A 17,519-nucleotide genomic window follows, 5' to 3' on the forward strand; every position below is an offset into this window, starting at 1 on the left:
CTGCTCTGCCTCGGACCGGAAGGCGTTTCAGAGGGTCGTGAAAACTGCCCAGCGCATCGCCGGAGCACCACTTCCTGCCATAAAAGACATCTACAGGAAGCGGTGTCTGAAAAGGGCTGGGAAAATCATCAAAGACCCCAGTCACCCATCACATGGACTCTTCACCCTCCTGCCCTCTGGGAGGCGCCACAGGAGCCTCCGGACTAAGACCACCAGGTACCGGAACAGCTTCTTCCCCACAGCTGTCAGACTCCTGAACTCTGCCTCCTGACATCTGACCCACATTAAACTCATGGACTGAACATACACACACCCACAATGGACAACTGTACCCTCAAACACAATAATAACATGGACTGAACCACCACTCACAACCACTAGCACTTTATATAGCCTCTGTAGAAACTATCTACACCCTCACTTATCTTAACTGCACTACTGTATAGCTCTGTGTAAATAATCATTCTGTACATACGATAATCTTTAATCCTACAACTGTTTACAACTTGCATAGTTCCCATTTCTGTATAGCTGTATATCTCAGATTCCTGTAAAGTTATTTATTTCATATTCTGTATAGTTTTTCATATTTATATCCTGTTCATATCCTGTACATAGCTTGTACTCACTACAGCCTGTACATACTTATAGTTATAGAATATTCACAACATACTTCATACCGTGTACATTATAACATACCATAATAGACCCATTTCTGTAATATACTCATATATCTATATTATTGCTAATATACATTGTAATATATCTATATCACTAAAGCACTTCTGGATGGATGCAAACTGCATTTCGTTGCCCTGTACCTGTGCATGTGCAATGACAATAAAGTTGAATTCTATTCTATTCTATTCTAAAGGATGTCAAAAGGATGGTAGAAAAAAATCTTCACATTTTCCTGTATTAGCAAAACAAAAAGATTTATTGTAGTTTTCACCCATTAAAATAACTTTCAACTCAGTGCAGGCATGATGTAGCTGAGATGTAGGACTAGGCTTTGCTCCATGGGCAAACCCAAAAAATGATGGCAATAAAATTGGTCAATCATCGGTCTTTGTAGCTCCACTGCTTGCCCGTACTGGTGCCGTGGTGCTGAGCAGACGTGGTTTCGGGCGGAGTGTCCTCCCAGTCATTTGCGGCCTCCAACAAGATGGCCTCATCCATGTCGTCATCTGCAGAGAATGATCTCTGGAACATCTCCATGATGCTCCTCTGGGCAGGATCCTAGACAAACAGAAATAATCAGTGTGTTTTAAAACATAAATGTATATGTAAAAACTCTTAACAACACTATACATTATTAATTTACATACAAATACACAGTTTACCTTGGAGTGGAAGCTGGTGTTTTCTGCAGTTTCCGAGAGGTTTGCCTCAGAAAGACCCACTTGCTCCAGGACATTCATCTTTTCCTGGATCATGGGCCTGGAATGATACATAAATAAATATCAGTCCAGCCCTTCACTCACTGTTTGTCACAATATGCACACCAGTCAGCCCACATTAACCCCTCCTCCTCCCTCTGCTGTTACAGACCAAGACTAATGAATGTTGCAGGAAACAGTCTGAATAGCCACATAAATGCCTGTAGTTGGGTCATACAGTATTTCCTCCTGATTGACACATACCATAGGTGATCATCAGCAGTTCCCTTGGCAACCAGGTAGTGAATGTTCACACTGCTGGTTTGTCCAATACGATGAACTCTATCCTCTGCCTGAATGAGAACCTGCAGTGGAGGAAAAAAGCTTTTTCCTTTATAGCAAAAAAGAGCAAAGGAGTTTCACAGCTTTAGAGAATGATTCTGGCTTTTCATTTAGCTGCAGTGACCCCAAAAGGCCAAAGACTCCTCAAGAAGAAAAATCGATGAAAAGACATTATTCAAGCTTTTAATTTATCTGCTGACAGCTGAAATTAAAGCACTAGTTTCCACCTGGAACTGAAGCTGTGGCTGAATATGTGCTTATAATGAGTCACATTTTTTCTGCATTCGACTCCTTTAAAAAAAATAAATAAATAAAATCTAACCCGCATAAGATGTGTGCTTCTGGGAAATGTCTCCTTTCAGGTTTTGGGGGAATTTATCACATTGTGGGTATAAGAAACAGAGCGACATAATGTTTCGAAGGCTACCAGGAAAAAATAACCTAAACACATGGATGATTACTAAAACACACACTATGGCTGGATTATAACATATAATCTAATGTCATAATGTAATTTTGTGTTCTCTGTTACCAGAAAAACTGTGGTGTTCATGAAAGCGCAGTTCCTCTAAAGGCCACTTGAGGGTAGCTTAAAACGTGAGTCAATCCCCACAGACTCCCATATTAAAATTACTCTGCTTTAGAGATTAAATTAACACATTTATTGTCTTGTAAAGAGCAGATTATTATTTATTTTTTCTTCTCGGTAACTAATTTATCTTTTCATAACAAAAGTGCTTTCATATCTTATATTTTCAATTTCCTTTCCCTATTTAAAAGTTAAATGCTGACAACCAGTATTAATACAGTAGCCCTCTAATTTTCGGATTCAGCTTGGTAGCATTAGAACACTTCTTGTTCTATATTTGATGTGTGGGCCGAGAAGCAAACCGGAGCTTTTTAAACAGCGGGATTCCAAAATATTAAAGAATGGTGTTACTGACAGTGTCCTTTCAGTGACAGCGGAGTGTTTTGCAGGGACAGCTTTCCATGTCTCACCCCGGGGTTCCAGAAAAGCTCAGCGAAGATCACCAGGTCTGCAGAGTGCAGGGTTAGGCCCATATTAGCTGCAGTGATGGACAGTACCGCCACACAGGTCTTGGCTGAGTACTGAAACCTTTCGCACAGTTGCTGTCGCTCCGCTGATGGAGTGCTCCCATCAATGCGGATAAAACCGACATTCTGAGGAGGAAGTAAACCTTTGTTATTTTCTGAAAACAATCACTCAAAAATAATGACTTATTGCAGCAGACCAAGATAAATCACCAAATTAATTAAATAATCCCATCCTTATTAAACTTGAAAGAACAATAAGTCATAGTAGTAGTGCTAAAGCTCAAATGTGCTCAGAGCCGCCCACACTTGTTCTCCACAGCTACTGAAGGACTTGACCCGTTTGACGTTTACTCCCACAAAAGATCTCATCTGAGTAACCGGTTTAAAACAAACAAACAAACAAACAAACAAAAAAGTTAAACTTCATTCTTCTACGTCACAGCTGCATCACTTTCCACTACTAGCCCTTTGTGTGGGGTATCATCAGTATGTGTCTTCCTTACTTTTTTCCCCAGCTCGGTCGTGATATGATCCAGGACTAATTTATGATGGGCAAACACCAGAAACTTCTCCCTCCCACACTCCAGCATGTCTATGATGTACTCCCTGAGAGGGACAGAACAACATACTGCAGAGCTGAACCATTTCAAAAAAACATTGAAATATTCAGTCTTTATCTGAAGTCTTGGTTATCTCCAGTGCGGTGCAATCATAATGCTCTGACAAAAGATTCTCTTTCATTTTACATTTTAATCTCAGCGCTCATCAAATATAAGCTGATTCGACTCACTGATCCCCACCATTAGAGGGTCTGTACTTACATAATGGCTTGTAGCTTGGCTTCGGCTGTGTGGTTATAAAAGACGAGGAGGGCTTCCTTCTCTTCCATTTTCTGAAAAAGAGATAAGGAACATCACAAGATAAGAACTGACAGGAGATTCTGTTTGATGATTTGATAAGACTGCCATTACTCGGAGGAGTACTGTGATTATGCACAATCAAGCTCAGCGACTCACTCCCATCGGGCCGTATAAACACTCCAATGAGGCTGGGCCGGAGAATTCTGGGTCGTTTAAAAGCATTTGTGTGCGCTTGAGGCTCGAGGACTGAGCCAACACATCTGATTACCTTGGGCTAACTAAAAGCTTCCTCAGCCTCTTCTTAACAGATTTGTCTTTTTAGTCACAGTCTTTGTTATGAATTTTGTATTTTAGGAGCGTACAAGCAATACAAGTGAAGACATAAAACAAATCCTACTTTTGCAGATATTGTGATATTTTATAACTACTGAAATATACACTCAGGCACTTTGATTTTGACCTGCTTTTGTCTTCACTCTTTGTGGCACATTCAACAAAGAGCTGGAAACATTCCTCAGAGGTTTTTGGTCCATATAGATGCAGGTTTTTTGGCTGTACAACCATAAATTACATGGTCAGCATCAATACTCAGGTAGTGTCTGGTTTTTAAAGGATGCTCAGTTGGTACTAAGGAACCAAAAGGGTTCCAAGAAAATATCCCTGACACTATTGCACCACCAGCAGCCCGAACCAATGATTCAAAGTAGGATGGATCCACGTTTTCATGTTGTTTACACCAAATTATGACCCTTCTGTTGTCCTATTTTGCTGCACCTGTGAACTTTAGCCCAGTGCTGCTGTAGCCTATCTGCTTCAACGTGTTGTGTGTTCAGAGATGCTCTTCTGCAGGAGTGGTTATATGAGTGGCTTCCTACCCAGTCTGGTCATTCCCCACTGACCTCTGACATCAACAAGGCATTTTCAGAGAACTGCCACTCACTTAATAATAAATAATCACTTTCTCCTTCTCAGACCATCCTCCGAAAACTGTAGAGATGGATGTGCGGGAAAATCAGGAGTTTTGGGAATACTAAGACCAGGCCAGCTCATTTTGACCATGACTATAAATGTATTGAGCTGCTGCCATGTGATTGGCTAATTAGATGAGAAGTTGAAAAGGTACACTCAATAAAGTGTCCATTGAAAGTATATCCATCAGTTCTATGATTTCCTGATTATGTAGAAATGATTAGAAAACACAGTATTCAAATTCTATTACCTTCCCGGGTTTCAAAGGTTTCAACACCTATGACTTACATTGCGATGTCCTTTGGCCAGCTGCTTGGCTGCAGCTGACAGAGCAGCTTTCGTGCGGGTGTTGATCCCATCGATGGTCACCGTGACCACCTTGCGCTGTTTAGCGGGAAGCTGGGAAAGGACCTCAGACTTGAGACGGCGCAGCATCAGACACTCCTCCAACAACAGCTTCAGCTCTCCAAGATTAGAAGAGCCTGTGTAGTCCCAGCCCCAGGTCATCTGTAGGTGCAGTGAAAGGCAAAAAAATAAAAGAACAGGTGATAGTGGGAATGACTGGTGGAAAATAAAATGTGGCATGTAAAAGTTCAAATGTTATACTTGGAAAGAGTTGAATGTAAACTTTAAGATTTTTTCTTTCTTCTACAAAAATTTGCTTTAATAAAAGTCAAACATGTGTTTAAACACCAATACACCAGTCATAAGCTTACACTGGTTTTACAGCATGCACTAACTGTAACCTCATAAACCTGTTGTGTACTTGTCAGCAGTCCTATGAATTATTTAACCCATTTTGCAAATGCTAGACATCTCCGATCAAGAACTGGACACTTTACAAAGTAGGCGAGGCACAGATATATCTGCTGGCTAGTCTTCTAATAGTCTCATGTGTCCTGGAGTCACAGCCACATACAAGTAAACAGCACTAAACATCAATTAGTGTAGCAAAAATTCTTTATAGTTAACAGACTACCTGTCTGGCATCACAATAGCGGATCCCAAACTCATGGAAGCGTGGAAAGAGTGTCGGTCTGACGGCCAAAATCTGAGTGTACAGCTCAGCCGGTCTGGACATGGCGGGGGTCCCCGACAGGAGAATCACTCTCTTCGCTACCTGAGGATGGAAAGACGGACAACTCTGATCACAGAGAACTGTTTACTCAGTCTAGTCCATGGGAGCAAATTATATATTTTGATTTGATTACCGTATTTCCCGGACTACAAAGCGCACCTGAATATTAGCCGCACAAGCTAAAATCAGTGGAAAATCCTGTTTTGTACATACATTAGCCGCACCTGACCAAAAGCCGCAGGTGTTTCAATGTTGACTTATCATATGTAAGAGAATATGCACAAAGGGAATTGTCAGGAAAGAGATGGCTGTTTGGAGACATCACTTTTATTAATATTTTGAAAAACAAGTTATGGGTACATATTTGCATAACTTTTTAGGTATATGTGCAAGTAGCGGTAATTACAAGTACGAAACATGTGCTGTGCTTCATAAATGAGTAACAAATGTAGTACATAACAATAACCTACAGCACACCAGAAAAATAGATTCGGACTACCTTTTAGGCTCAGGTGCAGCGACACGGCTTTAACAAGAAGAAAAGTCAGTCATTCACCACCATCTTCCTCTTCTTCCTGCGCACTAAAACCACCAAAGTCCTCTCCTCCAGTGTCGGAAACGAACAGGCTCAGGATGGCTACGTCATCCACTCTCAGCTTCTTTCATTCGTTGTCACTTACAAAACCAAAGAAATCCTCGTTGTCAGTGTCAGAGTCGAACCCCCTCTGAAGGGCCGTGGCGGTGTCTTCCTCTCCATAATGCAGCAGTCCAGCCCTTTGAAATCCGTTGGTGATCGTGGATGTTTTCACACTTTTCCACGCTGTCAGGTTCCACCGGTGGAGTTGAGCATAACTTGCTTTTCGCAAGTTTATCGCCGCTCGTCATCCACGACTTCCGCTGAACGCGTAGCGTTAATTTGAAGTTTGTTTTTCGCGCTACTTGTACAGCACTATGTTGCCTGGCGGATGGACACGTGACCAACATACCACTCTTGAACCCCGATACTGTGTGTCTGATCACATGCCCTCCTGCCAGTCAACGTAGTGCCGTACAACAGCGGAACAAACAAAATAAATCCTCTTACGATATGACAAAAATCTTGGACAATCCATAGAAAAGCCGCACCTGACTAAAAGCCGCAGGGTTCAAAGCTTGTGCAAAAAGTAGCGGCTTATAGCCCGACAATTACGGTACATGTTTTTAATCTTGGTGGAAAAATAACCATGATATTAATAGTCGCATGGACTGTGGATTTCGCTTAAATTGTAAATTGCAGAGAAACAGATAATTGTCTGATGGCAGAAATCCCAGATCTGTTTGCTTTCAAAATTAAATCAATTGTTCAGCCAGCCTATGGGCTATCTGACACACAGATTTACTGAAATCTGGGCCTTACCTGAATTTTAATGAATTATGAGGGGAAACCGTTCAAATATAATCTAATAACAAATCTAATTTGTGACCCATGCAAAGGAAGGAGGAAAAAACAAACAATCCCTATGGTGTATCTAACAAAATTATTAATCCCAGTAAAACATTAAATAAAAGTGAGAGAGAGAGAGAAAAAAAAAAAGTACCTTCAGCAGAGGCAATGCTGCTTTACAACGAGCAGTCTTCATGTTTTTCAGAAAGTGAGACTCATCCTACACAGAACGACACGTCAGCGAGGATTTAGGAACCTTAACCTGAACATGAATGTGAACTGAAAACAGCCATGTTTAAATAATAAGCTCACCATGATGAGAACATTGAAGGGATTTCCTGGCTGCTGCTTGTCCATCCTGCTCAGTAGGTCATAGCTGATGATGTTGATCAAACCAGACCGCAGACTGTCTTTGGCCTTCACCACTACGTTGATGCTGTCAGGAGTCAAGGAGGGAAGCCAGCGTCTGAAGGCCTGCAGGCACAGATAAAGGTTCGTGTGAGAGAGACAGACTGAAAAAACACTCTCAAAGCATCAGGATTGGTCTAACTAGCACTGGGATCCCACCAGTTTCTTAAATTTATAGCCAACATTACTTTGTGAATAACAGCTAATTTATGTTTTTCCACCACAAATAATTCATGGTAACCACTGCAAGAGTGCTCCCATTGAAAAACAATCAATCATGCAGTTTAGAAAAACTGCCCACTGACAATTCGCTTACTCTCTTGCCATTCGCTTGTCAGCCCAGTTTAAACTCATTAAATTATAGCTCCTGTGCTGTGCTGTACATTTGGCCCAAAGCACAAGACTAACAGACAGAGGAAGTGTCCTTTAATGGGACGACATCCGGTGACTGGGATTTCAACCTCTGATAAGAGGACTGCGTTTCGTCCTATTTTGGGGCGGGAGGGGGGGCTGTGAAAGTGAGTGAAATTGGTTTTGAAAATGCACTGCTGCTGCAAGTTAAACAAAAAAAATAGATGCTACAGAACATAAGACACGGATGGTCACTGACACTAGAAAGTACTGAAAGACAGGGACAAAGAGATGTTAATATTTCAAAGTCAACCATTTTTGGCTAGCAGACCAGTTGCCACTGGTTTTCAGTGTTACCTTTTTGGCCTGCTTCCCTTCATTAATATGGATCACGCTCACGTTCTGCGTCAGTTGCTGTTCATCTGCTATAGATAGTTTTTTTATGCTAAATGGTCTGTATTTGTATAGCGCTTTACTTGGTCCTAAGGACCCCAAAGCGCTTTACACTATACACAATCATCCACCCATTCACACACACATTCACACACTGGTGATGGCAAGCTACATTGTAGCCACAGCCGCCCTGGGGCGCACTGACAGAGGCGAGGCTGCCGGACACTGGCGCCACCGGGCCATCTGACCACCAGTAGGCAACGGGTGAAGTGTCTTGCCCAAGGACACAACAACCGAGACTGTCCAAGCCGGGGCTCGAACCGGCAACCTTGCGATTACAAGACGAACGCCCAACTCTTGAGCCACGATCGCCCCAAGGCCTGAGGACACAACGACCGAGACTGTCAGAGCCTGAGATTTCTTTTTTCTCCAGTTTCTTCTATTCTTTAGAGGCTAATAGCTCTTTGAACCACCTTGTTGGTGCAACAATACTATTTTTTCCCCTTTGTCAAATTGTGTTAACATTGGCAATTTTTGCAGACTGAACTAAAGAGATTGGAATAAATTATGATTTTTTGTGAATATGGTCTTTGTAGAGACAACAATGTTTCACCCCAGTGTTGTGTAGCGTCACAAAAAAGAAATCCTCTGGTCAGGTACAAGGACTGGGCTGAAAATGAAGCAGTTGATACCCAAATAAAAACTTGGCAAGACCTTCAGAAAGCCATTTTAAAAATGACATCAAAGACTGTCTACTTGGATGCAAAATATAAAGAAATGAGGGGTGACTCAAGACTTTTGCACAGCACTGTACCTAAGATTACAATTTCCCAGTCTACTTTTCTTTGTCACAAAGAAACAGAAAACTTAATATCAGTTTTATTTTTAAGTAGATAAAAAGCAAGCCATGTGAATATGTTTCCTGTGGATCTGGTAACAAATAACTGATGTTTTTCTCTGTTTTGAAAAGTTCAAGATGAAACAAGTAATCATTTAACTTGAAAAGAACTAATTAACAGTGCATTTAAATATTTGATTTCAGGATAAAAACAGTCAAAGGAAAGGAGTCAAATAAATACACCATGTATTAACACCTCCACCATAAATCAGTGCTTCACAGTTCTAATTATCAAACGCACCCATGAGACAAAGAAATGGAAGCATTAAATTCAAGGCTGCCATCTTCGCTGCTAAGATAAAGCACCTAACAAAGAGCAAGAAGTCCACAGGGAACCACATTAACATTCTTCAAATGCAGAGAGAGTTAAGCAGAAACCAGGATTATAATGTGGAGAACAGAGTTTGAGTCAAAGGACAGTAGAAGGATATCCTTAAGACGGCGCGTGCTGACCGAACGTGACGCTATTAAATGGAAACAAAGCGATGAACTCTAGCACCTCTTAAGTAATGAGCTTATTTTTCTTTAGGCACAGTTTTTACCTCAGCCCAGGTGAATCGTACAGAGGACGGAGTCACCACCAACAAAGGCCACTCCTTTTTGTAATAAGCTGCTATACAGATGGCCTGAATAGTCTTTCCCAGGCCCATGTCATCAGCCAGGAGGAGGCGGCCCTGTTTAGACACTGCAAAGCTGCAGAGACAGAAGGAAATATTTAAGATAAAAGGTCATTACTGGAATGTCTCACAAACAGTGGCTTTTAATGTGCACACATAGAAGAAATTACAAATAAATAACTGTTTATTGTTATTATTGGCTACACTGCTTAGAAAGAGCAATAATGACTACCCAAAGAGACCTACTTGACTCCCTCCCTCTGGAAGGGCATGAGGCTTCGGGTGAGAGAGGGGTCGATGCTAGAGAGGTCTGCCTCAGGGACGTTTAAAATCCTGGCTTCAGTCCCATCAAACCTGGCAGAGAAAGCCTGGATTATTGCCCTGGGAAGAGGCTCCACCTCCACTGCTGCTATCCCACTGAGGAGATCCACTGGGTATGGAACACAGCGCGGTAAGACAAGATGGCAAATGTAACAGGGACATTGGTAGACCTGCTAAATAAAGCCAGTGTCATTACTCACTGAGTCTCTTATAGTCCTCGAGTGAAAAATTCCACTTTCTTGTTTTCATGTCTGCCACAGACAAAAAAAAATCTGAGATCAGAAACCACAAAAGCAAAGAGACTGTCAAAAAAACAAACATAATCAAATAAAGCCACTGTTACCGTAGTTCTTTGTTGGCATTTGCTTGAATGCTGCAATGACATCAACATGGTAGCCAATGTCCACCTCAAACTTTGTCTGGGACACCAGAATGCACTGGCCCTGCAAAGTGGCTCCGGGCTTCTGCCAGCCATTACATAACTTGAGCAGCGCTGCCAGGGCCGTGCCGTCCCGAGCTCGGCTGGTGGCCTCCGTCACGTCCACCGCTTCCATTCCCTCCAAAGGTCTCAAAGACACCGAAGGAATGGCAGCTGCTTCCTCCACTGCAATACGGGGTCAAGAAAAAAAGTAATGATTTAAGACAGAGTTTGTTTAAAAACAGCAGCGTGCATGAGTTGAGCTCCTGAATATGGAAGATCCTGTGAATACTTCCGTACTTAGCTGTCGGTAGTCTTCTAGACTAAAGTTCCACATCTTGGTGGCAGGATCTAAGGCAGAAAATTGCATTTTTAATTCCAAAAGCCAGCAAAATCAGTATATAATACAAAATAACTATTTTAAAATTGCTAATCATCCTATATAGGATTAGAGATTTATGTTCATAAAAGAAGATAACAGTTTTTACAGTTTTTGCATTAACTGTTTAGGAATTACAAAAATTTTATATATATTTTCAGAGACTAATTCAAGCAGAGAATAATTGACTGGTAAGCAGTTTTATGGCCAGGTGAGGCCTGTTCCCTTTTATGACAAAAGAAACTGACATAATATCTAAAGCTGATCCAAAGTGTTGAATTTGTGCTGTAATTTTAAATATGACATCCAATGAGATCTCAGTGCAGTGAGGGAGGCCAAGTGCATGATCATAAGAAAAACTCAAGAAAACAACTTGACAGCATCTAACCAAGTCAATAATACTTTTAGGAGGTAGGTGTCACATTGTAAATGTCTAGTCACATGGTTGATATGACTGTATACCAATGGCTTTTGGTGGTCTTCAAGAGTAACAAGCACTGAAAATTCACTGCAAAATTCACGGAGTAACATATCAGCTGCAAAACAGCACAGTAAGCATCTCAAACACTTACCATAGTTTTTTGAGGGGATGGACTTGAAAACAGCAATAAGCCCTGCATGGTAGCTCACTTCTACCCTGAAACGGTCTTCTGTGTGAGGTACACATCTTCCCCTTACAGAGATGGCAGGCTTTTTTGCAGGTACGACATTTGTAGAGGTGGGGTTAGAGGAAAGCTGTGCCACTTGACTCTGAGCAGGTTTACTGGGCTGCTTGTAAAATGAGCCAACTGCACCTCCGGAGCTGCTGGATGAGAGTTGATGTTTGCCCTGAGCTGGCCCCACGGGGATGCTTCCTTCAGGAGACAAGACGGAGCTCCTCAAATGTTGACTTACCAGAGGAATTGAGTTAGTAAGAGTCTGCAGAGACATATAATACGAAGCATTATAAAACTATCCTCACCGACAGTAAATGACTGCACATTTAAGCATAAACCCCACCTGGTTTGAAGATGCAGAATTACACACAGTGCTTTGGTTGAAGTGGCTGCTAGTGCCAGGCAGCTGCTGCTGACTTTGGCTCTGTGGTTCCCTTTTTAAGGGAGGGGGGAAGCATTTTGGTCCCGAGACTGAGGTTTCTCTGTGCTGAACTGAGGCAACAGGATCCGGACTCTGTTTGGGGAGCTGTGTTTGCACTGAAGTACTTTTGGAGCCTACTGAGGGCTTAACATTGGTGCTGTTAGCCTGTCCAAGTCTTTGGGCTCGTCTTTCTAAAGCCTTCCGCCTGTTCTCCTCAATCATTCGCTGTTGCTCTGCAGTCAGCTGATTAGACATGTTGACAGCTAGAGCTATCTAGCAGACATCGGCTACAATCTAAGACACCCTACGTCTGCAAAAAGGTGATCTGTGTAGAGCCATGTTGCCTTTTAGAGCTACTAACTTCGTTTTGTTTAACGTTATCTGCACTGCTGCTTCTGTTGCTAATGGTAGCAGCTAGCGACCCTAATCTGGCTGCTAACAGTCAAACTTAGCAACATAATATTATCGGAACAACCACAGTAGCATTAAAGATACTTAAACTTTAAGCCGTCTGAAGCGGATGACCCCAAAATACAATCTAAAAACAGCGAAGTCTGCAAGAATGTCGTCAGCAGAAACTTTTAACGCTAGTTTACAACTTCTTGGTTCAGGATCTGGCGCGCAGGAAGTGACGTAGGAAAACAAGTCGGCACGTGCAGGTAGTGAAGGCAAAAATAATCTACTCTTGAGAAACTACAACGACTACAGGGACGTTTTTATTGCCATTAACCACGGCTTTAAAAAAATCATTTTGTACTGATAAAAACCGCGAATATGTTATCTTAAAAAAACAGGAAAATATTTATTTATTTTGCAATTTGTGATTCTCCACTATGAAGGTGACACTATTGCTACCGAAGTTTACGTAAAACATTTACATTTGTCTCTAATTATCAGTTAATGTGAGTATTTTTCTGCTCTAGTACGCACATTTTGTTAATACTTCTTACGTAAGACATCTAGTTAAAGAGAAAATGGAGAGGTTTGGAGGGGGGTTATGCTGTTATGCTGACTTTAGCTCAGTATTTCTATAGTTTAACTTAATCATTTTCTGCTGGACCATCTCTAATTTGCCTAAACATTTTATGGTCGAAAGTTTAGACGTATAAAATGATTTCTTCTCCAGCCAGTGGAGGAGCAGTCATTCACAATCTTACCTTCATATATGGTCACAAGGGCGATTGTGGCTCAAGAGTTGGGAGTTAGGGTTAGGGTTAGCCCGGTGGCGCCAGTGTCCGGCAGCCTCGCCTCTGTCAGTGCACCCCAGGGTGGCTGTGGCTACAATGTAGCTTGCCATCACCAGTGTGTGAATGGGTGGATGACTGGATATGTAAAGCGCTTTGGGGTCCTTAGGGACTAGTAAAGCGCCATATAAATACAGGCCATTTACCATCTATTTAGACTTTGATTATTTTCCAAGGAGTTCCAGGGTCAAGTAAGAAGGTAAGCCCACATATTTCTTTTCCACAGAATACTCTCCACAAACATCTCCAAATTTTTAAAACTATGGATTCTCGACAGAAGAGGGATTAATGAGTTCAAGAACAGCAGAACATGTGAACGAAGCATCAGGAGATGAACCACACTAGAACAGTTCATGCAACAATCTGGGATCGACCGGAGCACTTCTTCAGCCTTAAATAGCAGATGATGATGAACAGGCGAGGAAGAAGGTGCATGAGCCCAGAGGGCAAAGACCCCAGGAGTAATCCTACCCCTGAAACACAAAGTCAGGGTTAACTCATTCACACACACTGACAAGGAGAGTTAAGAATGAGGAAAAGAGAAAATGTTTCATTTTTGAGACTTACTCTACTTAGATTTCAAGACAGGTCAAATTAAAATATACCAAGGGGCATTAAAACACAACAATGTAGAATTTTCATGGATATCAAAATAATTGCAGCATTCGTTGTGGCAGTCAGGACGCTGATTGCCTGATCCCTTCATGGCTGTCAGGTTCAATGGTTTAGGGTCTTGTGTTAGACTACCAATCACACCAAGTAGACAAGGAAACCTTGCCTTGCAGGACTACTCACATGAAGTGAACACCTAAATCCTTTTTCCCATTACTCTTAATTGTTTTGCCATATTTATGTACAAAATTGCATTGGTACTTGTACTTGAATTATTAGAGTCTTTTGGCAATGTCTGTGCACACAAAATGGGTTTATTTAATCAGCCAGTATTCAGACATTTTTTGATATGTGTGTCGTGTCCCAAATTACAGATCCTGATTTGATTTTATGCAGAGAATGACCAGTCAAATTTTCAGGCTTTGATCTTTAATCGCTTTTGGTGTATTCATGTTCAGAAAATACCTCGATATGAAAGAACATGCTGGAAGTACCTGATGGAGTATTTTGATATATTAGCAATCATTGTATATGTTATAACATTTTTTGGCAAATCAAGTAGAAGCACAACAGTAATTTGACATAGAATGACCCATTTGTTTTATTCCAAGCGTGGTTCAGCTTGCACCAGCGTCCGTCAGTTCATCATCTTCCTTTAAGGCATTTTTTCCTTCTGATTGGTTACCTCTAACAAACCAAAAAGGGTTTCATTTAGTAACGTTGCCTATATTTTATACATGGCACTGCACAGGATCTGCGTGACAAAATATTGTAAAGAGCATAATAAGTCCACTTTAAAGATTTAAAGAAGCTTTGTCTGAGTCTCAAGTGCTGGGTGATGGGTATACAGATACATGTGTACAAATATGAGTTTTTTCCCAGAAAAACCATCAGAAAACAAATTTCTGAGGTCTCCTAACAAAATTCAGCACCAGAATTTTGTAGCTATAACATTTCCTGGTAAAAGGTAGAATGGATCCCAGTGAATAGCAGCAAATTCAGCAAGCCAACACATCATACTGTCTGTTCAAAAAAAAAAAAAAAAACAGCTGAAGATGAAAAGAGGATAACTCCTGCAACAGGATAATAACCCCAAACACATCTAAAATTCTACAATGGAGTGCTTCAAAAGGGCCAAGCCATGGCCATCACAGTCCTCCAGCTGAAACACCATCAAAAAATTCACCTCAGAAGTGTAGTTCATGCAAGACAGCCCTAAAATCTACAGAGCTCGAAGAATTTTGAGGGAAGAATGGGTGGAAAAACCCCCCCACACATGAACTAAAAGCCTCTTAGCTGACTACGAGCTGCATTTACAAGCATATGGTACTTGTCAGAGGTGGTGTCACAAAGCACTGGCCATGCACGCTCCCCAAAGTTTTGTTTCTGGCTCTTTTTCTTCATGGTTATGTTTGAAACTGTTAAAAAAAAAAGAGAGAGAAAAAAAAGTTTTATTTCAAGTACTGAAGAAATTTCTTATTTAACTTCATGTCTTTTGAAGATAATGTCAGCCTCTTCTTCCTTAGCTATGTTTGATCAGCGCTTTAAAGTTTGTCTCAACTTACCTGCTGCTCTCTGGCAGGTAGCTCCATGCCCTCCTGGGTTTTAAATGCACCTTAGAACACACATGCATCAACACTACAATGAGCGGGTGGAGGGAGGTTTGGAGTCTTCTCTCACCCCCGTTCTCTGCGGCCTGCTGGAGCGGGGGGGCTGGGAGGAGGAGTTGGCCGTCCGACTGGGGTCTGGAGTGTGGGGCCTCCCTGCTGCTGCGGAGTCGGGGCGGTCTGCCTCTCCCCACCGCAGGGAAAAGGGTAACACCACCTGGGTCTGGGTGCAGTTCCCCCCTCCAGGGGCGAGGGCACCTAGACCCGGTTCGTAGAGTACGCTTGGGGAGTGTGATCGTGTGTACAGCGTCTCTTCATGTCTGTCTCCACGTTGGTTGAGTGTGGAGTAAGTGCATATGAGAGCATGAGGGTGGGAATGGATGTTTGTATCTGTGTGTGCCTGTATGTCTGTGTCTATATGTCAGGTTGGGTGTCAGGCGCCACCTCTCTGGGGACATCTCAGGCCCTCCAAGGTTTGGAGGCCTATCTCCCCCTACCACCACTTCCCCTGCCGGTGGCGGACTCCCTCAGACATCGGTGCGTTGGTGGTTCTTTGTGTCCGGGGATGGGCATCCAGGTACACACCGGCTCACTCCTTGGCGGCCGCTTATCGGGGCCTGGGGCCTGGGGCTCGCTCGGGCCACTTCGGAGGTGGGGTGCCCCCGGCCTCTCGGCCTGGGGCTCGGTCACTCAGGCACAGCTGGCTGCCGGCGGAGCTCACGGGCGTGTCACTGCAACTCCCCCTGGCTTCTGCTCCGCGGCTGCTGAGTGAACCCTCATCTGGGACTCTCCTCAGCTCTTACTGGAACAGTGGCGCGGCTGCCCCTCTGTTGGTCTTCCTTGGTCTCTTGTGTTCTGGGGGCCTCTGGATGTCTGGAGTTTTGATCTCCTCCATACCTGCTTCATGCCCTGGAGGACGGGGCTGTGGCCCCCCCACACCCTCTAGCAGATCATTACATGAAGGAACCTTTTAAAAAAACAAGCGCGTCCATGCTCACAGGTGTACAAACGGGTGATCACACACACAAACTACACCCTTTTTGGCTCCTACCTCAAAGCACACTGTGTTCTGTTGATCTTATGTGCTGCACAATAATGTTTAACATTTAGTATTTACTGTCATATTCCCATATATCATTGTGATGTTGTTTATTCTATTACTCTTGTTTTCTTTTTTCTTTCTCAACAGGTGATCCAGGTGATCGATATATGCATTTTTTTTCTCTGCTTATTCTGTTGGTTTTTGTCTTTTGCCCTTCTCCCCCGTCCCTCTTCTCAGCTCTTTTTCTTTCCCTCTTTCTTTCTCCCCTTCTTTCCCCCAGTTAAGTCTGTCCCGTATTCAGCAAGTGAAAATAAAATAAACAAAAGGTGAATCAAATGGACCATTACGGCAAGGCTGGGATGGTCAATTTGGTAAAATAAATCCGTTGGGCATCTTTCTTCGCCTTTAGACAATAATTCTGATGGCAAAAGAGCCGAACGGGACAGGCAAAACAAAAAAAAAAGTTTGTCTCAAAAGTTTAACCATTAACTAAGGGATATCTCCTACATCAGTGAAAGTCAGCTCTTAGCTATCTATAAGACAAAAACTGACTCCCAAACCAGATGTGATGCCACAAATCCTGCCTGGAGGTGTCGAGCTCAGGGGAAACTTTTCAGCAGAGGTGTAAAACTGAATTGTTCCCAGAGAGGATCAAACATACAAACATTTTTTTTCCAAGTAAAGTGGGACTTTTAAGAAAAGGCCTAATTACTTACTCCACCTCTGCTGTTATATAATCTTAGTTTGTGTCTGCTGTTTTTCTCAAAAAGTCCAAAATGACGGTTGGCTTATTTTCAACAGCACTTTAATCAGGCACTACTTTGCACCTGAGATGCGATGTAAGAGCAATCACTGGCAATTATCTGCCAGAATAGAAAAGCAGCAGGAGTGAGAGGTGCCAGTTTAATGTGTCAGTTTACTGTTGGCAATCCATTAAATGCTCACCCCATGGCCACCAGCTTGACCACAGTCATACAAATTCTGACAACCCCCCCTAAAAAACACATTTCAGTTGGCTGACAGGGTCCAGTCACAGGTGTGTTCA

At 42.5% G+C, this 17,519-nt stretch overlaps 1 protein-coding gene across 1 annotated transcript; it reads right to left on the reverse strand.

Annotated features, from left to right (window-relative positions):
- Positions 1–908: 908 nt before the first annotated feature.
- Positions 909–12,623, reverse strand: smarcal1 (SWI/SNF related, matrix associated, actin dependent regulator of chromatin, subfamily a-like 1). The gene is made up of 17 exons (XM_026145839.1): positions 11,892–12,623; positions 11,465–11,810; positions 10,814–10,864; positions 10,439–10,699; positions 10,296–10,346; positions 10,021–10,204; positions 9,700–9,850; positions 7,420–7,581; positions 7,262–7,327; positions 5,586–5,726; positions 4,895–5,113; positions 3,599–3,669; positions 3,281–3,383; positions 2,721–2,903; positions 1,644–1,744; positions 1,344–1,440; positions 909–1,239 (listed from the first exon to the last, which is right to left on the reverse strand). The coding sequence occupies exons 1-17, from the start codon at positions 12,222–12,224 to the stop codon at positions 1,060–1,062; spliced, it is 2,700 nt and encodes an 899-aa protein (XP_026001624.1). The 5' UTR covers positions 12,225–12,623; the 3' UTR covers positions 909–1,059.
- Between the last annotated feature and the right edge of the window lie 4,896 nt (positions 12,624–17,519).

This window comes from Astatotilapia calliptera, chromosome 16 (genome assembly GCF_900246225.1).
Source record: "Astatotilapia calliptera chromosome 16, fAstCal1.2, whole genome shotgun sequence".
Lineage (NCBI taxonomy): Eukaryota > Metazoa > Chordata > Actinopteri > Cichliformes > Cichlidae > Astatotilapia > Astatotilapia calliptera.